Below are 27,401 nucleotides of genomic sequence, written 5' to 3'. Positions count from 1 at the left end.
GTTGGAGTTTCAGCTTCAGCATCTGCCTCTAGCCTCGTCCTGATCCTTGCCTATTTTCCCAAAGCACCAGAAGTCAGGCAGGAGCCAAGGAGGAACTGTTCTCTTCTCTTGTGAGACTCCAAGCCCGCCACCCATTTTTGAGGCTCAACCAATCCCTGGGAGGTTGGGGTCATTACAAGCCTCCAGAGAGAAGGGAGAGCAACTGGGGAAATGGATCAGAAAGAGGCAGAGTTCTCAACCTTTTTTCCAGCCAGACATTAACATTGCATAACTTACTCCCATGTGAATGCCTGGGGTGTTTGAGCCCAGGGCATGAGGTGCGATTCCACAACTTTCTCTTTCACTCAAGACACCCTTTGGTTACTAAAATGTGGATAAATATTACAGCTGGGTTTTTTTTTATGCTTTTGTCTCTACTTTTATGTATGCTTGGAAAACGCCATGATGAAACATAAAATTTAAAAATCCCTTGGATGTGTAAAAGTGGTGTTATGATAAGGACAAGGTTATGTCTATCAGTTTATTTTTTAAATAAATTATTTACAGCCAGTGGTACTGCATTATCAGTAGTGAGGTAACTCCGTACCCCAGAGGCAGAGCAGCTGGGACAGCAAATTGGAAAACTGGCTGAGGTCATACATCTGATCCTTTTCTTTACTCCGATTCCTTCCTCATATGAACCTGTCCCTCCCCAACATCCTCTCCCCCCATCCCACTCGGTTGATGTGGGGCACATCTTAGGTGGTGGACATTTGGAATTCCTTTGATGGTCCTGTTGGCAGTATTGAGGTCACCAAATAGAACAAAGTCAAACTCCTTGAAAGAAAAGCAACGACAAGCCTAGACAGTATATTAAAAAGCAGAGACATTACTTGGCCAACAAAGGTCTGCCTGGTTAAAGCTATGGTTTTTCTAATAGCCATGTATGGATGTGAGAGTTGGACCATAAAGAAGGTTGAACGCTGAAGAATTGATGATTTTGAACAGTAGTGCTGGAGAAGAGTCTTGAGAGTCCCTTGGACTGCAAGGAGATCAAACCAGTCAATCCTAAAGGAAACCAATCCTAAATATTCATTGGCGGGACTGATGCTGAGGCTGAAACTCCAATACTTTGGCCACCTGATGTGAAGAACTGACTCCTTGGAAAAGACCCTGATGCTGGGAAAGATTAAGGGCAGGAGGAAAAGGGGACAACAGAGGATGAGGTGGTTAGATGGCATCACTGACTCAATGGACATGACTTTGAGCAAACTCCAGGAGATGGTGAGGACAGGGAAGCCTGGTTTGCTGCAGTCCATGGGGTTGCAAAGAGTTGGACATGATTGAATGACTGAACAACAACAAAACACCCTGGAATTAGTGTTAAGCGTTGGCATTGAGGAGTAGGTTACCAAATGTTCTATGGGAGAAAAGAGCCTAAATTGCAATGATAAGCAGGCAGGAATTTGCTATATGACACGGGGAGCTCAAACTCAGTGCTCTGTGACAACCTAAAGGGGTGGGTTAGGGTGGGAGGGAGGTTCAAGAGGGAGGGGACATATGTATACCTATGGCTGACTCATGTTGATGTATGGCAGAAACCAGCACAATATTGTAAAGCAATTATCCTCCAATTAAAAATAAATAAATCTTTAAAAATTTTGATAATAACAGCTATGTTTCCTAGCACTAGACTAAGTGCTTTACCTACGTCTCAATCCATCCTTTTAGCAACACAGAGAGGTAAAAGTTAGTAAACCCATTTCACGGGTGAGAATAGAGGCAGAGAAATTAGCCAAGTTCACATGGGTAAGATGTGGAGGGCACTTGACTGGACTCTCTGACTTCACTGCCTACATCACCTCCCATCATGAGTTTGGGTTGAATGGCTTGAGAATGGTGGGGAATAGCGGTGTGACTCTTGAAAGAAGCAAGCTCGCTGGGGTGGGGTAAGACCTGAACATATTGCTCAGCACTTGGTAGGAGGGGCTCAGTAGATATTTGTGAACTGGGTTCTTGAACAGACTTTCAGAAACAGGATGGGGGTGGGTAGGAGTCTCCAGTGCATTGGGGTCCACAGTCTGGGCCTCCACACACTCTTGAATATCCCTCCATGGCAGGAAACCATGTAGACGGGTCACAGGTGTATGCCGAGTCCTTGAGCATTTCCTGCCCTGAGTGGTCAGGGAGTGGCAGCCTCACCGTTCCTGGGGGCTTGTCAGAAATGCCGATCTCGGCTCCACCCCAGACCTACGGACTCAGAACCTGTGCACTAACCAGCCTCCCAGGTGACACGTGCAAAGGCCTGGCTCAGCAACCTCCCACAGGGGAAGGTGTCAGCTGTCATCCTGGGCATCCCCCGTTTGAGGCTTAGGCAGGCTAAGACCATGTGCAGCCTAATCTCCTCCCACTGGAAAGACCCATCTGAATGGGAGTGGGATATCTCAGTTGTCAGCATTTCCAGGAAGTTCAAGCCCCCGTGTACCCACCATGTGACCCCGTCTGTCTCAGGGCTCATGAACTCGGAGGGTGTGACAGGCGAACTTCCTCACAGTGTGACCAGGCAGTGACAAATGCACCACATGGAAGGAAATTAGTGAATAACCCTCGCATATTCTGCATTGAGTCATGCTGGCCTTCCTTGGGGATGTGCTACAGCTGATTAGACTTGCGGTTTCTGTTTCTTTGTTCAGAGTATACTGCTAACGAACACCCTAGAGAGTGTCACACAGAACGTAAGTACTGGGGACAGCAGATCAGGTGGTTCCCGACCTGGAGGTACCTTATAAGGAAATAATAATATACTGTTACCACCGTTGGTCACAGAGAGAAAATAAAGGACAAGTAAAATGCTTCTGCCAACACAGACTGTACAGTAATGATTTGACAACTAGTAGGGACAGAAACTACTAACAGGAACTCCAGGGACCCTCCCCCCACTCGCCCCCCCTACCCCGCAAGCTCCCTCCCCTCTCCCACACTGCCCTCTCCCATTTGCTCTGGCCTCAGTGTAGAGTGTCATCTATAGTGACTGATGGTGGCCAGCCCTGCCCACTGCTTGAGTTCCTACAACGGGCATCTCTGCATGGTTTGCCCATTCGATCCTCATGGCAGTGCCCTGAGTTAGTATTACGATCCCTACTTTACAGATGAGGAAATTGAGGTTAAGTTGCCCAAAGTCACATGTCCAGAAAGTATTAGAGGAATATAGATTTGACAGGGTTCTAAAGCTCAGGTCTCTCCTTCCACTCCTGGCTACTTTAAGCTCACCTGGCTCCTTGGGGAGTTGCAGGGGAGGGATACGCAGAGAAGGGAGGAGAGGGTGGTACCACACCAGTGGCTGTCGATTCCACTTGTGTGTCCCTCTGGTGCCAGGTCCCGGACTCCACTTGCTCTGCATGAAGGGGAGAAAAGGGGACCCTCCCCAGTTCTCAGAGAATTATCTAAGCCCATCAAGTTTGGGGGATGGTGTTAACTCCTTTTTAGAATGGACTGTTTACTGATTCTGTTTGGAAACAGAGATGAGGTAACTTAATAGAGCACTTTTGCTTTGAAACCCAGATGACAAGTACTACCATCTGCTCTTGGAACCTGGGAGCCAGACAATAAGGGCATAGAAAGATGGACAGGACAGCCAGTCAAAGGGAGCAGGGTCAACGAGTTGATTCAAGTTTCAACCACCCTATTTACAGCTGAGACAACTCTTCAGAGGAGAGATGATCCAAACCCAGACCCACAAATGACTCAGAGCACACTGTTCTGTCTCTCCACCAGGACACCAGAAACTGAGTCTGTTATACTTCTTTCAAGGTAGAGCTCCCCAGGTAGATCCTTGCTCAGCATCCCAAACGTGAGCCCTCTGGACATGAATCCTCTCCTTCACCTCTCTCCAGGGCTCTCCTCTTGCCTGGCCCATCTCTCCCTGTTCCCTTCCCAGGGTCTCTTCCAAACCTCTCCTCCATCCAATCTTCTCTAAAGTCCTCTTTCCTACCCTGATATCAGTGTTCTCAAACTTGCCTGATCATCATAAGAATCACCCGGGAAATTTGACCATGCAGATTCCCAGCTCCTCCCCCTAGAGGTCTGGATTGGAAAGATCCAGGTGGAGACCAGGAGACCCCATGTTTAACAAAATCTCATGTGTCCTTTTGATCAGGCACGTTTGGGAAACCTTGACTGTCCTCCCCCTGTTTATGCTGGAGCTGGCTACAGTCCTCAGCACCGCCTACTCCTGTCCTGTGATAGCACCTCTGAGGCCCAAAGGACACGACCTCTCAGCTCCAACAACCTGCACCTGTGCTTCACTTCCTCTACCATCTTGTTTCTCTCCTTTCTTTCACCAAAGGCTCTGCAGTTGTCTCTGCCCCAGGCCTTCCACTGACATTGTTCTCCCTGAGGCTGATGATGATTTACAAAGTACATGATCTGGTGGACATGATTCAGACATTGTGTAATTGAACTTTTTGCTAAGCAGACATTCATGACTACTCCCTTTTTCATGAATCTTCCTATTCCCTTGACCTCTGAGACACCATTTTCCCCTGACTCTCTTCCTACATCTTCCACAGTTTCCAGTCAGTCTTTTCTGCTGGTCCCCTTTCTCCAGCCACCTTGAAAGTAGACATAGCCAGGTCCCAAGCTCAGCCCACTCTTCCTGGTCATCACATGCACTTTCATTGTTTTAATGCAACCTGCTTCTTGTGCTTCAGTTTTACATTCAAATGGCCTGCTAAGTGTTGATTATGGCATGGGCAGTTCAAAATTAGCACTTCCCAAACCTAACTAACCCAAAAGCCGGGTCCTCCTCCTTTTGTATTTTCATGTGTCAGGATGATACTTCCATTCAACTGGTTGCCCAAGCTAGAACCCTGGAAGACATCCTGGTATTCATTTCTCTCCATCACCACACCCCCACAATACACAGCCAACCACTCACCGAGTTCTGAGGATTTCATGCCTAACTAGTCCTCAAATTCACGCCCTCCTCTCCTTCTCCCCATCATGTCTCCAGTCAGGGTCCTCATTCTCTCTCACCTGGACATCATCTCCCAGCTGGTCTCTCTCCTTCCCATCCTGCCCTCTCCCAGTCTGTCTTCCACTCAGTCACCTGAGTGACATATCTAAAATACAAGCCTCATCCCATCTCTCCATCACTTAAAGCCCCTCAGGAGCTTCTTGCCACCCACAAGTTGAAGTCCAAACTATCCAGGATGGCTCTCCTGAACTCATCAGTTTATTCCATGCCTCCATGCCAATGCTCACAATTTTATCCTTCCTTTATCTAACCAACTTTCAGCTCACCCTCTTCCCTCAGCCTAGGCATCATCAAACTTTTTGGCTCTGTTTGGCAAGGTTAGTGATCCTTGAAAGTATTCCTCTAACACTCTACACTTACCAGATTACATTGGCAAACTCAACTGCTAACTGTGGAAAGAAAGTTTGAGGATAGTTTTATAGGTTTACAACCTCCCTCCAGCCCTAGTTGTTACCATAGTGACTGAGAGCTGGCTCTTCCTTGCACCTGTGAATGTGTCTGAAGCCAACCCTCCCCTCCTACTGCCTCTCAGAGTGAAGCAGGAGGACCACCCAGGAGTCAGCCCACCTTTATCCCGGATCCTCAAAGGGAGTGGCCTCTCCTGGCTATTGGCAAAGCTTCCAGAAACTTGGCTTTGAACCATTCACGGCTAACAGGTGGTCCAGATATTCTGGCAGGGACCATGAGTTTAAAGTAGGGGAAGATGGAATCATAAAACACCATGTTTTCAGAGCACCTAAGGCCCAGGTCACTGGTGAGGGAATTATGTATGCTGGGAGCATCCTGCCCACATACCTGCCTCCTTCAGGAATCCTGAGACGTCAGAGTAAGCCTTTACGAGGTCTATTTACAAACCAATCTGCTGGCCCTCTGGGAAGAAAAGTGAAGAGGTTGGACCGATGCTAGAATCCTCAGAGCTCCAGAGTGTACTCCCTTGAACACAGTGGAAAGCGGATGCTGACTTCAGCTTCTGCAGAAGCTCCTTGGATAAGCAGGGGATTCACACTGGTATAGGAGATGGGGTATATAATACTGCTGGGCCTTGAGTGCCAAATAATGTCAGAGAGAATAGTGTTGAATTGGAGTCTGTGGAGCCCTTCAAGTGTCCTCTGGCCTGGCCCTAGTCAGGGGTCACAGCTCCTTCTACAGAGGGGGCTGGAAAAGCTGACAGTGTCAGTCTCTCTTTTGTGGCCTATCAAAAGCCATCCATGCTATGGGGAGGGTTACAGCATAGTCAGGAGCAATGAGTTCAGAAGAGGCAACAGAAGCAGCACGGCCAATCCAGGTCATTAAATCAGAGCATGGAAAACAGGGTTGCCATGTACAGCTGTGCACGTTGTTCACAAGGTTGCTCCGATGAAGCAGTAAATGAGGCCTGAAATCCAGCCTGTGCACCCATTTGCCAAGTGGTGTGTCCTGGTATAGAATCACATTTTCTTAGAAAAGGAGGTCCTTGTTTTTAGCTTGCAAAAAGGGTTTGTTTGGGCTTGCAACAGCCCTAATGGAGAAGACATTGATAACAGTAGTGAGAAAGCTTAGGTGATGGCCAGAGTAACTCAGGACCTGGCAGAAAATGATGAGCTTGGTATACTCATGACTATGGCCCCAGCCACCTAAACCCTAATGTCCCGTTCCTGAACAGGCTGGAGGACACCTGGTTAAGAGGGGTTTTGGAAGCCCAAGGGACCCTCCTAGTGGGGGGCTCAGAATTTCAGCCTACTGAGATGTTGCCCAGCCTCATGGTTGTGTCCTTCTTGTCACCCCCTCACCATCACCCCACTCCTTCCTGCCCATCTCCAGTCATCCAAGGCCCCCATGGCCAGAGGAAAGATCAGTATATTCAGAGTGTGGCCCCAGCCACCTAAACCCTAGTGACCCATTCCTGAACAGGCTGGAGGACACCTGGTAAATAGAGGCAGTCTCCTGAACTCCATCTGTGACCACCACTTCTTTCTGCTGCTAATGGAGCCCTCAACTGGAGACAAGGCACCCAGCTTGTGAGTGAATGCCAAAAATGAGAAGGGGCTGCTGAGTTTTCCCACTTTGTTCCTTTCTTATTTACAGCTTTACCTTAACAGCCTCTACTTTTGGTTCTCACTCCATGGGTTGTAATCTGCCAGGGGAACTTACAGGATTACAGCCTCATTCTGACAGCTAACCGCATACAACATAAGCGAACCTGGGGGTTGCCTCCTGCCTTTTTGTCTTGGGACAGAAGGTAGCCATGCAAGTTGAGGAGCCTCTTGGGCGCAGATGTGGAGAGGAGGCTAGAGTAGGGGAAATTAGTTTTTCCGCACCTCCAGCTTTTTGATGTTGTCCGTACATGGTCATATTTAATTCTCCAACAACACTGTAAAATAAATATCATCTCCATTTATAGATGAAGAAACTTTGCTCCAGAGAGAAGAAATCTCCCTGGTCAGCTAGGAATCTCTAGGGATCCAATCTGAATTTCCTGGTCTGTCTGACTCTGACACATGGGGTTTTTTTTTTTTTTCACCCACAGTATGTCACCTGCAAAGACTCTCCCTTGAGGAGAGAGAGACTCAGAATAGCGAAAAGGAACTGAAATAAGCTTGAGGAGTTTTGCTTTAGCAACTAAAGCATATCCCCCTAGGATTTCCCTTCCCGTTCATACTTCCAGAACATTCTCAGGAGACATTTCATTTCTTCCCTCTCCCCCATGCCAAGGATTTTACACAGGTAAAATCATTGCATTAAAGCTGTACCTTGTGAGGGGGTGGAGTGCATAGAATTCTTGAACTAATTACATGTGAGCCAACAGGGAAGAAATTTCTTTACCTCCAGCTAGCTTCTCAACCCACTGCTCAGCCAAAACAGCATTTCTCAGAGAACAATTGCCAAGACCCACAGTTGAATTAATAAAATGTGAGAGCAGGAAGGGGCTGTAAACAGTCATAGCCATGTTTACTGAGAACTTGTTATATAATAGCCAAGCTCTGTTCCAGGGACATTACGTAGAGACCCATTTAATCCTCAGAGTACAAACAAGGAAACTGAGACCCAGAGAGGCCTCAGCGCTTGCCCAAAGTCTCCCAGCTCTTATGATGAGGCCTTGGAATCAAACTCACACAGTCAGACTCCTACAGGCAGCTCTACCTCCAAAGATTGTTTCTCCTCGCTGCCCCCAAACTCACTTCAGGGGTGAAGAAACAAGCCCAAGTGCAGAGCCAGGCAAGACGCCGGATCTTCTGAGGGAGAAGCAGGGCTCATGCCACCATCCAGCCAGGGGCTCTGAGCACCCAGGACTCCAGCTGTATGCTAACTGCACTTCACTCAGCTCAGATTTTAGATCCCACATAGTGCTCCGAACCAGAAAATTCTTAAATATCTATTATCTGTCCAACATCTGTACTGCACTTGAGCATCCCTGATGGGCTCACAGAAGGCTAAATATAGCTCCCCTCTCCCCTGCTCAGCAGCCGGATACAAACAGAAGCCAGGAGGGATGGTGGCACTTCCCGCATCCAGTGGGGCTCGGCAACGACTCTAAGAGTCTCCTGCAAGGCCAGCAAATATTTTGATAATCTTTCCCCTACAGGATCCTCCTGTGGAGAACAAATGGACACAGTCGGAGCTATCTTCTCAGCAGATTCCACAGGAAGTTACATCAGTGGAGGGGATTTTGATGACTTTTGGGAAGGGAAGCAGCCTCAGAGGCAAGGGTGTGGGGGGCTGGTGGTAGACAGCATCGAGGCGGAGGCAGACAGGGTGGTGGTACTAGAGCAGCCTTCAGACTCAGTCAGACCTGGGCTTGAGGACAGGTCCTGCCACTGGAGGCTGTGTGACCGCACAGATTGCTTTGCCCATCTCTGGTCCATAGCGTCCCTATGTAAAATGGAGATGCCAAGAGCACTCACCTCCTAGACGGGCCCTTGAGAATCACACACAGTAACAGGGAAGAGTCATGCATGGGGCCTGGCCTTTGCAGGTGCTGAAGAACCATAAATATAATTGTCCTCGTAGGATCTTTCACTTTCTTTGAAAGAAGCTCATAGGATGTGTTGTCAACGGTCACTAGGGCCCTTTACAGAGCTTCCTTTAGGGGGCCTGACCCAAAATATGCTTTCCGGAGTAGAGGAAGATCCCTGAGTGACAGGCCACCCCTTGGCCACAAGTTCCCACCAACTGGAATAGAAGAAACTCGAAGGCCCATCCCTGCTGGCCACTATCTCCCACATACGTGTCTGGTCAGGTGGGCAATAGGAAAGCCCCACAGATTCCATGCACGAGACATTTCTTCACAAAGGCATAATATTTTGAAAAAGATTTTTAAAAATGAACAATTATAAGAAGCAACACAATACAAAGCCATTCACAAAAATGATGCGGTACAGACTGGGCAGCACAGCATAGAGTGCAGTTGAGCAGGACCACAGCGGGGGGTTACCTATTTGACATTAGTGACGTGTGTTGCTCCCCTCAAGCCCATGTTCTGGGCCAGCCCCCAGGGCTTCTTTCCAAAGATGCATTTGCCTCTCTTTTCTGTGTCTACAGGCCCTGCAGGAGAGGGACACAGAGGGCTGCCCTGGAGGCCAACATTCTTCTGGTGACTCACCAAGCAGGTAGTGGGTGCCTGAGGCAAAAGAACCACTTCCTGTGTTGCTGAGCCACCAGTCATTTAACTGATATCTGCCCCATTGCTGTCTTCTCTCCTGAGAGTAGCTGAGTCACTGGCAGAGGCAGGGTGGGACCTGACCCAGGAAAGGGGATGGGTGAAGATCCCAGAAAAGGCATGAACCTGTGGTTTGGGGTGGAGTGAGAAGTGGACACACTACTTTATCCACAAAAGAAGCCTCACCTTCCTAAAGGTATCGACCCATCCCACCTAAATCCGGGGAAAGACACTGTCGTGGTGGAGAGTATTAGGGCCAAAACACATGCCCTTGTGCACATCCCACCCCCACGCACATCCACACCCACACAACACACATGCCCTTGTGCACATCCCGTCCCCATGCACTTCCACACCCACATACCCATGTCACCGTGACAGATGCCTTCCTGAAGCTGAACCCAGGCTAATGCTTCCTTCACACTATCCAAGCATCCTGTTTGATGTTATAGGAGGAAAGTAGGAAAGTATGTGTTTGATAGAGTGGTGTATGCAGGAAGGTTGAGGGATGGGACAGATTTCACGTAGGGAGGGAGAATGTTGCAAGAAACCCAAGCACATGTGCCAGAAAAAGTCTTGAAAAACAACTGCAGTTTAACGGTCTCCTGTCTGTGCTGTCAACTTAGCTCAGGCCTGAGGTCAGGGGAGGGGCATGGCCAGCTTCTTACAGCCAGCTGACCTGGTTCTCGGACACAGCACCTGGTTTTGAGCAATGAAAGTAGCCCCTGTGGCCACCAGGCCCTCCAGAAGCCCATGGAGTCTCTAGGCTTAGGCCCAGATCCTGCCTGATGGAGCAATGATGTGTCCTGTCCATGATCTGACTCTGCAGCTTCAGCCCTAGTGTTCCCTTGGAGGCAGCCATGGGCCATGATACTTCAAGACAGAGGTCAGATCACAGCCTGGGCCCTCTCTGGAAACCTCACACCAGCCAGTGGCATGGAACTGGGCTGGTTCCAGCCCCACCAGGAGCCCTGGGCATCATATTTCAGCACTTCTGCTTTAGCTCCTCCCACAGGAAGGAGAGGGTCTGCTTCCAACTTGTTTCTCATTTCAAGAATACTGCAGTCCCCTTGGGAATCTTCACCTTTTCATTAGAGTCACAGTGGCAGCTAGCTACCCATGCACTTCAGAGGCTTTAGGGCTGATTGCCATCAATTCCAGAGCCGTGGTCTCTGCGAAGCAAACAGGCCCAGGACCCCCAGAAGCATTCTGCTCTCTGTGGTCCAGGGTGGGCCGCCGAGGCCGGCGCCAGACTGAAGAACTCATAGGTGTGCCTGCCATAGCAGCTTAGACGTGATGAAGAAGTGGAATTTTGATCAGGTCAAGCCATCCTCTACTTACTAGAGGCGGGGGAGGTTACACATGCTATCTTGTGGTGAGGGATCTTACTTGGAGAGATAAAGAATATATCCATAAAATAAGAAAACTACTTTTTAAAATTATTCATTTTTTAAAGGTCAGTGTTGCATGTGTGTATATCAGTGCCCATGCTGGGGACTTTTTAAAAAGGTGAACACCTACACACACTTTCCTATTGTATGTACATATAAAGATAACACATACTACATTTATATAATGTATTATGGTTTACAAAGTACTTTTATATGTGCATTCATTCATTCATTCATTAACAAAACTTCATGAGCCCCAACAAGGAACCAGACACTTTTCCTTGGCATGCAGTGACATAGCAGGGAACAAGGCAGGAAAGACCCCCACTTTCACTGAGTGCATGCTCTAGTTGGGGAATCAGACCATAAACGTCAGACAAGGGGCCAGCAAGGTAATTTCAGGGAGCAATGAGTGCTCAGATCATGAAGTTAGGTAAGGCCAGCACTATATTGTCCAGCATGGCAGCCATTAATTACATGCGGTTATTTACATTTAAGTCCGAACTGATTAAAATGAAATAAAATTAAATATTCAGTTCTCCAGTTCACACTAGCCACATTTCAAGTCCTGGAGAGCCATATGAGGATAGCAGCTAGTGGTACAGATAAAGAACATTTCCATCATTGCAGGAATGTCCACAGGACAGCAATAAACTTGAGTGACTGAGCTGATTTTGCCCGAGTGGTCAGGGAAGCCCTCTCTGAGGAGGTACCTTGAGTTGAAACCCCCAAATGAGAACTAATAGCCGACAGACCTGGGTGGGGGTGGAGAAGTGGGCAGAGAGTTCCAGGCAAAGGTCCAAATGTTGGCGTGAGTTTGGCAAATTCAAGGAACAGAAAGGAGGTGGGTGGGATGGAGTATAATGGGCTGGAAGGTGGGGAGAAGGGAGAATGGTGAGGTCAAAGGTAATAATACAAACAGCTAGTGGCCATTGAGTGTGTGCCAGGCATCCATGAGGTCAGCTCTATTCCTCCTTTCACAGATGATAACACAGACACAGAGGAGTAGACACGTTAGCAAAAGTCACACAACTTCTGAGGGGCTGGGCCTGGGATTTGCATTGGGCAGCATGGCCGTGGGGCGCTCAGCCTCTCCACAGAGACTTGGGCTGGTTAGGAACTCCCTGTGAGGGGTTGGGACCCTACTTGGGGGTCATGGGAAGTCATCGCAAGTTCTTAGGCAGGACAGTGACCTGATTTATTGCTTTTTTGAGCGCTTGGTCTGCTCATAGCAAAGAGAATAGACTGCAGAGGGGTTTACTGCATTAATCCAGAGATACCATCACTGTGTTTCCAACTAGGATGGCAGCAATTCTTTCTATCTTTTAAAGCCTAGTGAACACTGCACTTTTTTTGGTGGGGGGGGGGGCATTTATCTTCAAGGACTTGGGCATAATGCTTCATTTAAAAAAACTCAGAACACATTAGACACACCCCAATAATCATTTAGCAGTAGGAAAACCAGTTTTTGCCAGTCTTCCCTAATTCCAGTTAAAGATTCTTTCCCATATTCTTTAGATTGTTGTCAATTAAGCCAACCATCTTCCTAAACAGGGAAGTTGGTCCTGGCTCCACCAGGGTTGCTGCTACAGATAGGAGAAGAAGGTGGAATCATGCCTTGGGTGGGAACCCAAGGTGTGGGGTTCGTGTGTGACAGATGACCTTATGAAGTCTTTACTGTATTTGTTACAATATTGCTTCTGTTTTACCTTTTGATTTTTTGGCCCCCGTGGCATGTGGATCTTAGTTCCTCAACCAGGGATAGAACCCACACCCCCTGCATTGGAAGGTGAAGTCTTAACCACTGGACTATCAGGGAAACCCCCCTATTGCTTCCTCTTTCTCTTCTCAGAAGGGATGGGATTAAGGGGAGCAAGAGGGGTCAACTTGTATTTCCCTTCCAGCCACAGTTGCCTCCTGAGGCCCAGGGTGTGGTGGCCCCTTTGGGGCACAGGTTTAGGTCTAGGTCACAGCCCTGTGATTCTCCATATCTAAGACCCTTTCTCCTGTGTCAGGCTAGCTAAGCTCTCAGCAGCTCCCTTTCTTCATCCCTAAAATGAGGATAATTGTTGCTAACTATTGTTCTATCTCATAGTGCTGTTGTAGAATGAAACAAGTAGAATTAAAGAAGTAAAACAGAACAACTATCCTTGCTGGCTATGACATCAGATGATTAGAGGGTAGGGAAAAAGGTGGCCAAAGCCCAAAGCCCGGTCTCAAGGTGATGACGAGTAACGATCCAGAAGCACCCAGGAAACAACTGCCCCGGAGCCTCTGTGGGTGAGGTAGGAGATTCTCCTAAGCTCCAGGTGCTGCCCCAGAGGCCGCTTCCTAGGCTGGATTGATACCTCCGTGTAGCCCAGGCCGCAGTCCTGCTGGCTCATTGCTGCTGGTGCTCCGGGGGCAGAGTGGCAGCCATTGGGCCCCTTCCTACCTTGCCTGTGCCCTTCTCCCTGGCTGGGTTTGGTTAGGAGCTGCTCCTACAGCCTTCTCAGTCTGGTGTGAGGAAGTTCGCGTGGCGCAGGCGAGGCCAGGCCGCTTTCTGTGTTCTGCCGGAGGGTGACTGACGCAGGTAGCAAGCTGGTTGGACCCAGGTCTGCGGTCTCTCCTGAGGTCGCCTCTCCGGGCTGCGGGGCTCACACGGCTCATGCCACCCCAATGCCTCTTTGCATGTGGTCTCAACAGCTGATGATATCATTCTAAGTAACAGTGACCCACAAGACAGCAGTTCCTTTTTTTTTTTTTGTGCCAGAACCACTTTATGTAGATTGAGCCTTTCTGCCAGGTAAAGAAGGTCTTGACCTTTCAGTAGTAGTAGAGGGAGGCCAGTAAAATGTGATTAGGAGCTAAACCGAGTTTGAAACTGGCTCCATCACTTACTTGGGGACAAATTACTTAATCTCAGGTTCTTCATCTGTAAAACGGAGATAGGCTGTGACTGACAAGTAGTAAGTACTTAAATAGGTGTTTAAAAAGTAAATTTCAATAACAGGGGATTGGTTATACAAAGTCAATATAATGGAATACCACACAGTATTCTAAATCTCTATTATAAAAGAACTGTGATATGGAACTATATTCATGATCTATTACCACGTGAAATGACAGACACTAAAAAAAACCACAGTATACCATTATTTTTGAGAAGAAAATAAATCTATATATGGTGAAAAATATAGTGAACATACATATACTAAAAGGGTGTTTTTCTATCTTAAAATATGAGTGTTCTGTGTGTTATTTTAGTAATAAAAATAATTAGAAAACAATAAAAATTATTCAGTAGTTACAACAACACTTTTTCAAACATAGTAGATGTACATAATCCAGAATAAGTGATCATGCTTTAAAATGATGATCATGGTACTAATAGTGATTCTAACAGTTCCCAAGCCCAGATCACTCAAAGCTGAGGCTGACACGTGACCACTACCACATGCTTTAATGATTAGCAAAGTGTTACCATCAAAAAGGAAAAAATAATAACATCTTACACTTATACATGGCTATAAATACTATTTTCCTTCTAGAATAATAATAATAAACACTGACCGTACCAACACAGCCAGATTTAAATCTTACCTACACAACAGGTGACCAACACATATAAATAACATAAACAAAGAAGGAAATTGCAGTATGTAGACACAGTGAATTGAGCATGCTTTGCAAGGTGGTGCGAGAAGGGAGAATTGCATGAGTAGACAGGATAGGGTGGGGTGGGGGAGCATTCCTCCAGCCATTGAGTCAGAGGTTTCAAGAAGGAAACGGAACTTCAACTTCGGGGCCTGCTAAAATAAAGGAAGCAGATAAGCATCTCTTTTTACTGCTCACTTGTGTAGAACTTGCAAGGAGAAAAGAATAAGAACTACTCCCTGAACCGTGACCTTCGGCAATGAGCCGCCTTCTCAGCTCTGTCCCCAAGCCACTTCTCACCCTGCTCTAGGGGCTTTCAAAACAATGAAAATCCCCAGACAAGCTGGATTTGGGCTCTGATGGATGGGACTAATGTGAAAATGAACCCTCCGTGTGTCAAAGAACAGGCAGTAGGATGAACCCAAAGACCATCTTATCGTCACTTCCAAGACCTGGCTGTACACAGTCCTCCCAGGAACACTCGCAGTTTCACACATCCCTTGCCCGAATCCAGCCAACAGTGGGTCCTGGGCAAGCTGTCATGATCTCTTTCATTTTCATATTTCTAGCTCGTAAATTTTCTACCTAGCATCTGATTACTCTCAGGAGATGTCAAGAACTGTGAAAAAAGCAAAATGCTAGTTTCTGAAATCATGCTGGCTAAATGAAACTTCTGACAGACAGAAACCTGTTTCAAAACTCACACAGACTTAGAGAATGAACTTATGGTTGCCAGGAGGAAGGATGAGGCAAGGGGAGGGATATGGACATGTACCCACTGCTATATTTAAAATGGATAAGCAACAAGGACTTACACTACGGCACATGGAACTCTGCTCAGTGTTATGCCTGGATGGAAGGGGCATTTAGGAGAGAATGGACACATGTGTATGTATGGCTGAGTCCCTTTGCTATTCACCTGACATTTTAATCAACTATGTGTGCATGCTCAGTCACTTCAGTTGTGTCTGACTCTCTGTAACCCTGTGGACTGTTACCCTCCAGGCTCCTCTGTTTATGGGATTCTCCAGGCAAGAATACTGGAGTGCATTGCCATGCCCTCCTCCAGGAAATCTTCCTGACTCAGGGATCAAACTTGGGTCTCTTACATCTCCTGCATTGGCAGGTGGGTTCTTTACCACTAGCCATCTGGGAAGCCTGTTAATTGACTATACCCTAATACAAAATAAAAAGTTTATCTTTTTTAAAAAAGAAACTTGTTTCAGTTCCCCCTTCTATCTTTGCAATGTCACCACCATAAAGTCCCTTGTGTAACTTGCTTTATTCACAGACCATGTTGAAATCCACACGAGAAAGATCATTGCAGTAATCCCTTAAACACCTGAACTAGCTGGAATTACTTCTTTCCAAGAAAGCATGGGGTCCCGGGTCTGTACTGGCTCCTCCCAGGGCTGTGCCCAGAGCACAGGCAGGAGAGGTTGGCAGGCTGTTCTGTTTTTCAGTGAGAGCTGGCAGTGATTATAACACCCAAATAGATGTTCTCTGTTGATGGTTGTGGGGGATCAGCTTTTAAGCTTATTAAAACAGGGGTCAGGAGAACTGATTGCATATTTGAAGAAGGAAAGGAAAAGAATCACTAGGAGGAGAGACACAATCACCTGAGAAAAAGTCCTCCTTGTGTTTAAAGAAAAGGGAGGCTGGGGAGCCCGCATGAAGTCAGAGCTTTTTCCTTCCAAGAGCAGCTGGTTCAAAGCCAGGGAGAAGGAAGGGATGAGGGCTGTCACAGGCTTCCTGAGGGCCCCCGACTGGGAGGCACATGAGGTAACACCAGGCCTTCCCCAAGATGAGGCTGTTTCCCTTGTCCTTTCAGCAGGACCTGCTTTCTGACCCGGAGAGCTGGAGAGGCCATGCTGATTTACAGCCGCCTCTCTTTCCCCTTCTTTCTGATCCTCCCAGTCTGTGGTCTGTTCAAAGCACACTCAAGGGAAACAGAGGCTAATGAATCTGCCTAACCGGAAAGTGGTTTTGAGCCAGCACCAGTGCAGTGACACACGCTTTGTCTTATAACGGGTCCCTTGCGCTTCAGTGGAGCGGGGCTGTGTCTGCGCAGGTGTTTGCAGAGGCGCCCAGAGCCCAGAGCCCACTCCCTCTGTGGGGACCCTGTACACGGATGTCTCCAACCCCTGGTGTTGGATGAGGGCTGGCCGTGGTGCGGGCTCAGCGGGCAACCCTCCCCCCAGAACAGCAAGGAAGAGGGAGGGGAGAACCTCCTGGACTAGAGATGAAAAGAGGGAGAAGAAGGCAACTTCGATGAAAAAGCAGTTGTATTTTTTAAAAAATTCTATGTATCGTTTACAATTTTAGATTGGTGGAAAAAAATCCTTTACCTGGTTAACGTAACCCTTCTCTGTAAGGACTGGAGTTTTGCTCCTATACCATTATCTTGGTAGAATTTATTTCTTTGATTAAACAGCATATAATTCTTTCACATCTCTATCTCAAATACATACTTTTTAAAATGAGAAAAAAGACATGACCTTTTCAGAATTAAGTCACAAAATAAATAGATCTGCTCAGTGCTGTGTTTTCTTTGCTTTCCTTCTTCAAAGCTGTTTTGGGGAACACGTGTATCTTTAGATTTCTTTTCACTGATGAAAAAAAAGGTTAGACTGGCTTGACCAAATCCACAAGGGCATGAAATAAGATTCCAGGAGAGTCACTATTTTCAAAACAGTACAGATCCACTGCTGGTGGGACAGGGTGTAGAAGAGCTAGAGGTTGAAAACCAAGAGAGGCTGGCCAAGAGATGGCCCCTTTCCTCGTGTGTCATTGCGCCTACTGCAGGGACCGTCTGGGAAGCCAGGCAGGCACAGCCATGCTGTGCCGGGAGCAGCTTTCTCCTCAAGGCTCTGGTTTTTGTCGCCTCTTCCGTTGCCCTTTGAAGGGGATTTCTGCGTGGGGAGAACTAAAACCCCAAGTCACTCATTTGGAGGGACCTTATCTTGGCAGGGCTGATTGCAGAATCTGAAGAGCCCACCAAGCCCTGCCCCCACCCCTCGGCTGTAAATCATCACTCTTCCCTAATGGATGGCTGCTACAGCTGAGAGCAAGTCCCCAAGGTGTAGCCCTGAGTGATGGCCATGAGCTCAGATCCCTGAACCCTGACTGTGTTCCAGCTCGGCGTTAGCTGCTGCCCCTGATTCCACTCACCTCCCTCTACTGTCCATCTGCTTATCTTCCACTGAAGTGGCCATTCCACTCCTTGAATCCTTAACACACACAGTCTCATGCCTGTTTTTTTTAGGTTTCTGAATACCTACGTGTCTCTAAGAGCCTCCTGCTCCCCCTTTATGCTTCTAACTCTCTTTATGCGACCGTTTTGCAGACTCCCTAGGCTTCTCCGGTGGCTCAGATGGTAAAGAATCTGCCCAAAATGTGAGAGACCTGGGTTTAATCCGTGGATCAGGGAGATCCCCTAGAGAAGGGAATGGCTACCCACTCCAGTATTCTTGCCTGGAGAATCCCATGAACAGAGGAGCCTGGTGGGCTACAGTCTATGGGGTTGCAGAGTCGGACACGACTGAGCGACTAACCCTTTAACACGAGGCTTCTCTGTGGTGTCTCCTCCCTCTTTTCTTCTCCATCCTTGCCTGTCTCTGGACACTGCCCTTCCCTCTCTTCAGCCATTTCCCGTTTCCTCGCTGGCTCCTCCTCCTTTCTGCCCCTTTTCTTTTTCACACTCTTTCTTTTCTCCCATCCTCCTCTGCTGCCCACCATCAGCCCCACCACATCACTGACCCCCAGGGTACCTGGATGAGCATCACAAGGAGATGAGGTGCAGTCCCTGTCAAGGATGGCTAACTTGGCTTCTCAAGGGTTTTCCCTAACTCTCATGGTTACAATTCATAATTAAGGGCAAATGAGGACAGGACTCCTCACAGCTGTGTTGCTATTCTCTTTATCTCATTTGTCTTAGAACCTTGACTTCCTGGGTCCCCAGGGTTGGTCCCCTAACCATCCAGTTTCTTGTTGCTCCTGAAGAAAACTTCTTAGTAAGATGCCCAAGGCCACCCCTGACAGCTCTGGTCGCCACTGATCTTTCAGTCTCATATAGTGTCACGTTTGCTGTTTGAACTCCTAGCACATTGGTCTTCCTTCAGTTTCTCAAATTTGCTAGATACCCTCCTATCTTAGGACCTTCAGTCTCGCTATTCCCTCTGCTTGGAACATTCCACCTCTTCCTCTTGCTTTGTCTAGTTAACTCCTTTTGTTAGTTATCTGTGGCTGCGTAACAAATTACCCACAAACCTACCAGCTTAAAACAGCAGACGCCTTTTATCTCACAGTTTCTATGTTTCAGGAGTCTGAGAGCAGCTTAGCTAGATGGTTCCAGGTCAAGGATCTCTCAAGAGGTTCCATCTACGGGGTGAGCCTGGGGCCCAGTCTCTGGAGCTGGAGGGTCCCTCCCCAGCTTTTTTACTTTGCACTTGGGAGACCTTAGTGCCTCTCGGGCTGTTGGTGACCTGAGTTCCTTGCTGCATGGCCTCTCCATGGGCTGCCTGAGTGTCCTTAGCATGTGAAAGTCTGCTTTTCCCAAAAATTAATGATCAGAAAGAGAGAAGGGGCCCAGAACAGTAGCTGTAGTCTTTTGTAGCCTAATCTTAGAAGGGACAGATCATGTTTTCTGCTATATCCTATTGGTTGAGCAGACCAACCCTGGCACAGTACAGGAGGAGACCACATATGGTCTGAAAACCAGGACATGGGAGTCACTGGGGATCTTCGTGGGAGGCTAGCTAAATGATCACTTCCTGTCCCTTGATATGTATTTGTAGGGTTTTGTGATTAAAGTTTACAGTCCATTGGACCATAAGCTTTTTGAGAACATGTATCTATTTTGCTCATGTATCAACCAGCCTTTGCTATAGAACAAACCAACTGAAAACTTAGTGGCTTTTAAAAGTGTTCATTTATTATTTCTAAAGTGTCTATGGCTCATCAGAGTTCTGCTGACCTGGACCAGGCTCTGCTGATCTAGCTGGGCTTGTTCATGCATCTGGCATCAGCTATTAGTTGGGTTAGCTGGGCTTGATGGACCTGAAATAGCCTCCCTTCTAGTGAAGGCAGGTGACAGGTCATTGGCTGGGACAATGAAAGTGAATGGGCCTGTGTTTCTTATTATTCAGCAGGCTAGGTGGGTGTGTTTCCATGGTAGCTCTAGGGTTTCAAGAACACAAGGCCTCTTGAAAGATTTGGAAAAGGTACAGTGTCACTCCCACCACTTTATATTGGTCAAGGAAAGTCACAAGTCCAGGGTAGATCCAGAGATGGAGAAATAGACACAACCTCTTAAGGGAAGAGACAAAAAGTCACACTGTAAAGGGGCTTGGATGATGGGAAGTGGAGAACGCCGCCATTTTTGTAAACACTTTTCCATGGTACACCAGAACTAGCACCCACTGTGTGACCCCAGGCAAGTTTTCCTTTACCCAACTGAGCCCCATTTTCTTTTTCCACAAAATGGGGGTGCCTATCTCAGAACTGGGGGCTTCCCTGGGTGGCTCAGTGGTAAAGAATCTGCCTGCCAAGCAGGAAACACCAGTGCAATCCCTGGGTCAGGAAGATCCCCTGGAGAAGGAAATGCCAACCCACTCCAGTGTGAGAATCCCATGGACAGAGGAGACTGGAGGGTTACAGGGGTCACAAAAGAGTCAGACATGACTTAGCCACTAAATAACAACATTTCAGAATTGCCATAGGGTTCAAGTGCAATTGGATACACAAGTGTTGAACATGGCGGCAGGCACTGAATAAATGTCATCCCCTTCCCTTTACCCTAATGCCCTGCATCACCTTGACATCTGGCCATGCCAGTCCCAGCCCTGGCTCACCCACCCTGTCCCAGGAAAGCTACATCTCTGCATCTCTTGCACATAATTAGTGGCATCAACATGAGTACAGTTAAACTCCAAGTAGTAGTGCAATTCCTGCTGCTACAGATGGGCAGGAAGACCACCAGTTGGAGGTGAGTTTTGCCACTGCCTGGCTCAGCTCTCTAATTCTGAGACCCAGGGGATCTTCCTCTGTGCCTCTCAGGTGTCTGGAGGCTCAGCTGCCTTCTCGTTTGCCCTCCAGCCATGTGCTGCTTAGGTCTACTTTGTAATCTTCTAGACAATTCTGCTTTCCAGGTTGGCTGCCTTATCTCTACATCCTTCCCTTTTCTTCTTTACATCTCCTTCATTCCCCCTATGCCTCCTCTAACCCCCAACCTATCTTTTTTTTGAGCTTTTTCCATCTGTCAGGCCATATGCTATGTACTTTTTCTAACTGCCTCAGGATTTTTTACACCAACCCTATGGCATAAGAACTATTACTACTATTTCCCTGATGAAGAGACTGAGGCCCAGACAGTTCACATAACTTGCTCCACCACTCATGTGGTGGGTGGTAGAACCAGGATGAAACCTGAGTTCTGATCCCAAAGCCTTTACCCTCTTCCCCAACCTTAGACCCTCTATCTTCTTGTTGCCTAGTTGTGCGTCCTGTGGCAGTGTCCTGCTAGAATGTTTCTTCTCCTATGTGGCTGGTCTGTGTGTTATTGGTGTTTTGTGAAAAATTACCACCTTCCTGGATTTCCCTGGTGGTACAGTGGATAAGAATTTGCCTACCAATTCAGGGTACACAGTTTCAATCCCTGGTCCGGGAAGATTCCACATACTGTGAAGCAAGCCTGTCAATGCCATAACTACTGAGCCCCCAGTCTAGAGCCTATGCTTTGCAACAAGAGAAGCCACTGCAATGAGAAATCCACACACTGCAACTAGAGAGTGGCCCCTGCTCTCCACAGCTAGAAAAAGCCTGCTCACAGCAATGAAGAACCAGCACAAACAACACCACCAATAATAAATTAATTTTTTAAAAAAAGGAAATAGCCACACACAAAAATTTACCACTTTCCTCCTCAACTCTTCATTCTCCTTTTCCCTAGGGAAGTGCAGTTCGACAGAACTTTCTACAGTGATGAAGATGTTCTCCACATTGTCTATTATAGTAACCTCTAGACACGTGGCTTTTCAGAATTTTTGATATGTACCTAGTATAACTGAGAAATTGCATTTTGAATTTTATTTAATTGTAATCAAGTTAACTTAAAATAGTCACAGGTGGCTAATGACTGTATCCGCCAACTCTAGGGTCTCATCTTGGGGAAGGGAGGACGAGGAGTCAGGGTGGGGAAAGGATGGGGAGAGAGGACTTCTGATGAAGCCACAGGACTATTTTCTCTTGGATATTGAGCTAAGACTAAATTCACATAAGGAAAACTCATTTAATGATGTCCAGATTCCTGGTTCAGGTCAGCAAGAATGTTTGGGCCTAGGAACTATTTTGAGGCTCTTCAGCGAGACAGACTTCCTCTGCAACACTCAGACTGAAATGAACTCATCCCAGTGTAGAGAAACAGTGAGCAATCACTGCCGTGAAGTGTCCTTCAGTGTGTGCTAGGGAACTCAACATTCAGTCAACATAATTTTTGGCATGCTGTTTGCAATTCTATAGAGCCTCCCAATCTATATAATTGAATGCAGATTTTAAAATCTGCACACAGAAACTGAAGTGCTATTTTTTTTTTTTTTAAATCAAGACAGCTTCCAGGACTTCTACCCAAAGAGACTTCCAAAATGGTTTAGAAGGGCATGGCAACCCGCTCCAGTATTATTGCCTGGAGAATTTCACGGGCAGAGAAGCCTGGTGGGCTACAGTTCATGGAGTCACAAAGAGTCGGACACGGCTGAGCGACTAACACTCTGCTGCTGCCGCCAAGTCGCTTCAGTCGTGTCCGACTCTCTGCGACCCCACAGACGGCAGCCCACCGGGCTCCGCCGTCCCTGGGATTCTCCAGGCAAGAACACTGGAGTGGGTTGCCATTTCCTTCTCCAGTGCATGAAAGTGAAAAGGGAAAGTGAAGTCGTTCAGTCGTGTCTGACTCCTAGCGACCCCATGGACTGCAGCCTACCAAGCTCCTCCATCCATGGGATTTTCCAGGCAAGAGGACTGGAGTGGGTTGCCATTGCCTTCTCCAGACTAACACTATAGTGAGACTTTAAAGATGAACCAATTTCTATTAGAAAAATCTGCTCAGTTCTGGAAGCAAAACAGTCATTCTTTAACCCATTTATTCACCCAACTTTTCATCTACCACCCACAAATATTGTCTGAGTTCATAGCAAGTTCTAAAGTGCAGGTAGGGAAGGCAGAGTTTAAAAAATGAGAAAGAAAAATAACTTTTATAGATTCAACTTTTTAATTTTAGAAGTAAATAGGTTAGGTTTCTTGCTAGTAACCCAAAGGATATGGTGTTTAGTCCATGCTCTTAGTATCTTTTACCAGGTATTTTTTTTTTTATCAGCATAGAAATTTATTTGAATTCAAAATAATATGGTTATATTTAGGATAATGTAATAATTATCTAAAGCACATATCATTGGCTCTGAAACACTTCTAAAGAAGTCATTCTTCTGAAGTAAAAAAATATGTAGTAAGAAAGTACAAGGAAGCAAAAATATATTTAAAAAAAAAGTCTGCTGAGTACTGGGAGTTGTTACAAGAGGGACACACCAAGATACTATAACAGGGTCCAATTTACATAACATGCAGCAAGGTGTTATCTTGCTTTATCAACTCTTGGAAAATAAACCATAACCTCAGAATGCAAGACCACCACCACTGGGTTAACAGGACAAACTTCCTGAGGGACACAGGGACACATAGTAATTCACTATACTTCTCCTTTCCCTAACTTGTTTCCTCATACCAATTTCTTTTCCTTTCTTGAGGATAGGTTTTATCCTGTTGAAAAAAACTGGTCTTATTTGTGAAAGTGTGAAAGTGAAAAGTGGAGTAAATAATATTCTGATTGAAGCAGGCAACGTTTCAGCTGAAGATGCTCAGGAATTAAACTTTTGAAAAAGGTCAGTTGGCTAGCTAGCAGAGACCATCAGTGGCTTGCAGAAAAGGAAAAAAAAAATTCAGGTAATATGTGTTTGCTAAATAGATAAAAAGAATAAGCAGTTAAAAATGGGTGAAAAATCCCAGGGTTTACTGTGACCCAGACAATCAAAAGCAGACAGGTGACCTCTGATTAAGCCCATTTACTTGTGGAGTGAGCTATAAGGGGCTCCAAGAGAGTCTGGTTTCCAAAAGTGTCCACAGTCAAAGGGCAAACTCAGAACGTCTCCTCCTCTCGTAGAAACTGGAACACGGATGAGAAGTCTTTTTTTGAGTAGCCTTTCGCGCACATCAGCCTGTAGATCTGATGGGCTTGACTGCCCAGAAGGATTGGGCTCTTGGTGCTGGTAGCAGAGTCTTGTGCTAATTCCAGATCCTTTGCCATGAGTGTTGTTCCGAATCTGCCCTGATAGTTATTAGCCGAGGGAACTCCATCCATCACCCCAGGTACAGGATTATAAGTGTCACTTGACCAACATCGTCCTGAGCTCATATTTAGGATTTTAGCCAAGAATTTTGGGTCAAGCCCTAACCTGATTCCCGGATTCATAGCTTTAGCAGTTCCAATCATACTAATAGCTAACAGCAAGTTGTTGCAGATCTTCGCAGCCTGCCCTGTCCCAACAGCGCCACAATACACCACATTGGAGCCCATGCACCCCAGCAACTCTTGGGCAGCAGCAAATTCTTCTTCGACTCCTCCTACCATAAATGTGAGGTTCCCCGACTGAGCGGCTCCCACACCACCAGAAACAGGGGCATCCATGAAAACTGCTCCCATTTTTTCAACTTCTTTGGCCAGTTCTTTGGAAACCATAGGATCAATAGTACTGGAATCTATTAATAGTGAGCCTTTCTTCACTTTTTTTAGAATTCCATTTGCTCCAGAATAAGCTTCTATAGCACTGATGCTGGTGGGCAACATGGTAATAATTCTGTCAGCTTTTTCAGCTACATCTGCTGGGGAAGACACTACCTGTTCACCTGCATCTATAAACTCTTTGCAAGCATCAGGGAACACATCATAAATAATAAGTGGATAGCCATGTTTCATGAGATTTTTTGCCATTGGATTCCCCATGTTGCCGACTCCAATGAATCCAAATGGAGTCTTAGAAGCCGTTGACCTAGAACACACTGCTGTAAGGTTGGCCACCGCGGGAGGCTGCCAGCGGCTCCAATACCGGAGGCCGGAGGCGGCTCCACAGAGCCGTAAGGAGGCTGCCATGCTGCCCCCGCCCCGCCTCCCCACGGTGACCTCCGAGGCTCCCGGCCCACCCACTGACTGCCAGGGTGCGTGGTATGGCGGGCGGGCTCTACCAGGTATTTTTTTATCTGTTCATTTATTGATCAAATATTGCCAAGTTTCTTTAATGCAGACTGTCCATTTAGTTATTGTCACAAGAATTTTGAGGTTATAAAGCACTTAAATTGTACTGTTATTAGAGAAGTTACCTCAGTAAACTGCAGTTTATCTCTTCACACTTCTCTCTGGAGTGAGGGTCCTTGAGAGCTAGCACATGATCATATTGACTACAGTGTCCTCACTCCCTAGAACACCACCTGGAGCATAGTGGGTGCTGGTTAACCATAGAAATATGGCATTTGGCTAGATCCATGATCTACACAGCCAGCAGTCTGTCTCTAGCATGGGAGTCAAAAATCCCAAAGGAATCTGAAGTAACTTGCACTGAGATCAGCCTGCCATGAACTCACTGAATCCCTCCTTTCCTTAGTTACGTTTTCAGTCTCTAGTGTCTCAAAGAATAAGAAATTGTCTAAGAGCAACAGGATCGTCTTTCTTTCCTTTTTAATCCACTCTCTCACTTTCTGGGCATACGTTCTAAAACTTCACCGAGTTCAAAGGTTGTCCTCTATCTGCCCATAGCAACACAATATTTGGTGAAGATTTAAAGATTATAATACTTTCATCCTTGACTTTCATAGTTTCATAAACTTCTGTCACACTCATTTTTAACTTGTGCCTTTACAGATCAAAATGTATTCTTCAAAGAACCTTTTTTTGAATATGAAAGTCACCCATTCTGCCTGTTTGTCATCTATATATACTCTTCTCTGGATGTCTCTCATAAAGTCCAGTAACAAAACCTGTATGGGTACTGATTCATTTATTTGAACACTTGTTCAACAAATGTTTATTGCACTACTATGCGCCAGGGGCTTCCCTGGTGGCTTAGTAGTAAAGAATCCACTTTACCCTGCAACAGAGGGTAAAAATCCAGTGAGTTTACCCTGCAATGCAGGAGATGCAAGTTAAATCCCTGGGTCTGGAAGATTCCCTGAGGGAGGAAATGGCAACCCACTCCAGTATTCTTACCTGGGAAATCCCATGGGACAGAGGAGCCTGGTGAGCTACAGTCCATGGGACTGCAAAAGAAATAACTGAGCAAAACAACAATTATGTGCCTGGCATTACAATTCCATATTGAGTTAAGACTGAATGAAATTACAAACCAGGAATGCCTTCTTGTTCTCCCTCTGCTATGCTCCCTTGCTCAACTTCTAAACAAATACTGTTGCCTGTTATGGGCAGAATGGGGTCACCTCAAAATTTATATGTTGAAATCCTAACCTCCAACACCTCAGAATGTGACTGCATTTGGAGATAGGGTCTTTAAGTAATTAAGGTAAAATAAGTCATATGGCTGAATGCCTCTCTAATATAGCTGGTGTTTTTTCATATGAAGACACAGAGAGAAGCTGGCCACCTATAAACCAAGGAGACAGACCTCAGGAGAAGTCCACCCTGCTGACATCTTGATCTTGAACTTTCAGCCTCCAGAACTGTGAGGAAAATATATTTCTGCTGTTTAAGCCACACAGTCTGAGGTACTTTGATATCGTAGCCCTAGCAGACTAATACCTTGGTAATTCAGCACTCCTCTCTGTATCTTTTCTTTTTTCTTATTTTCTTTTTTTTTTTTTACCTTCTTCTCTTTGTTTTTTCTTATTTTGAACTGTTGATCTCTTAGAGATGTTTACTTTCCACTTGTGTATCTTCTTTCTCTGGCTAGTTTGTAAGTTCCTCAAAAAAAAAAAAAAAAAAAAAGAGGGAAACAACACACTGTCTTTGGGATTTTCACCTACCCCTGTGCAAAAAGTGGGGCCATTTTAAAGTTAAGGAAGCGAATGACCTGGGGAAATAGACTAAGTTGCCCAACATCTCTCAGCTGGCCAGTGGGAGAGATGGAATTCGCAGTAGACCTACCTGGTTCCAAAAGCTGCCAGACTTGCCACCTCACCAGTCTGCCTCCTTGAGTGACTGAGCTGGTGGCTCACAATTACCTGAACACCTCAGGGCTGGCCCATAGCAGACACCTGAAAACTATTTATGGATTTGATTTAAATAAATGCAGATGCTCTGGTTGATCCAGGGCAATTCATTTGAGAGCAGACAGCACCTCTCCAGGAGAAATGGAAAGACCTGAGGGGTTAGGCATCATTATCTCTTCCTCTCCCCAGCTGACAGATAAAAGCTTCAGGCTTGGCCTTCACTCTGCATGTTTTAGATTTGTGTCAGAACAAGGCACAAACCTTAATGCATTTGAGTAGCCTTCAGTCAACTTGCAATTATTTGTAGCGACAGGGAGCAAAGATGACATATGCCAACACCACCAAGTTTCCCAGGGCCAAGAGTGTCAAAACTTTTTTCTAGCTGGAGGTCAAGTATTTCACCTCCAGCAGAGAGGCCTGCAGAGAGTGAATGCCGCAAGAGCCTTAGTCAAGCTGCAGGGGT

General features: G+C 46.5%; 2 protein-coding genes across 3 annotated transcripts in view; both read right to left on the bottom strand.

Moving 5' to 3' along the window:
* BCAR3 (BCAR3 adaptor protein, NSP family member) overlaps nt 1-27,401 on the bottom strand; it is a 218,909-nt gene that overhangs the window by 135,210 nt on the left and 56,298 nt on the right. The window contains exon 1 of one of the 2 annotated variants that reach the window (XM_043460604.1): nt 13,476-13,493. The exons of the other annotated variant lie outside the window; for it this stretch is intronic. The gene's annotated coding sequence lies outside the window, so the exon portion shown is untranslated. Of the gene's footprint in view, nt 1-13,475; nt 13,494-27,401 lie in introns of those variants that run through there. 2 annotated transcript variants of the gene reach the window in all.
* Nucleotides 23,458-24,872, bottom strand: LOC122436674 (3-hydroxyisobutyrate dehydrogenase, mitochondrial-like). The gene has a single exon (XM_043460607.1). The coding sequence runs from the start codon at nt 24,870-24,872 to the stop codon at nt 23,862-23,864; it is 1,011 nt and encodes a 336-aa protein (XP_043316542.1). The 3' UTR covers nt 23,458-23,861.

The sequence above is a fragment of the Cervus canadensis genome, chromosome 2 (genome assembly GCF_019320065.1).
Source record: "Cervus canadensis isolate Bull #8, Minnesota chromosome 2, ASM1932006v1, whole genome shotgun sequence".
Lineage (NCBI taxonomy): Eukaryota > Metazoa > Chordata > Mammalia > Artiodactyla > Cervidae > Cervus > Cervus canadensis.
This window is presented reverse-complemented; position numbering and strand designations above follow the sequence as displayed.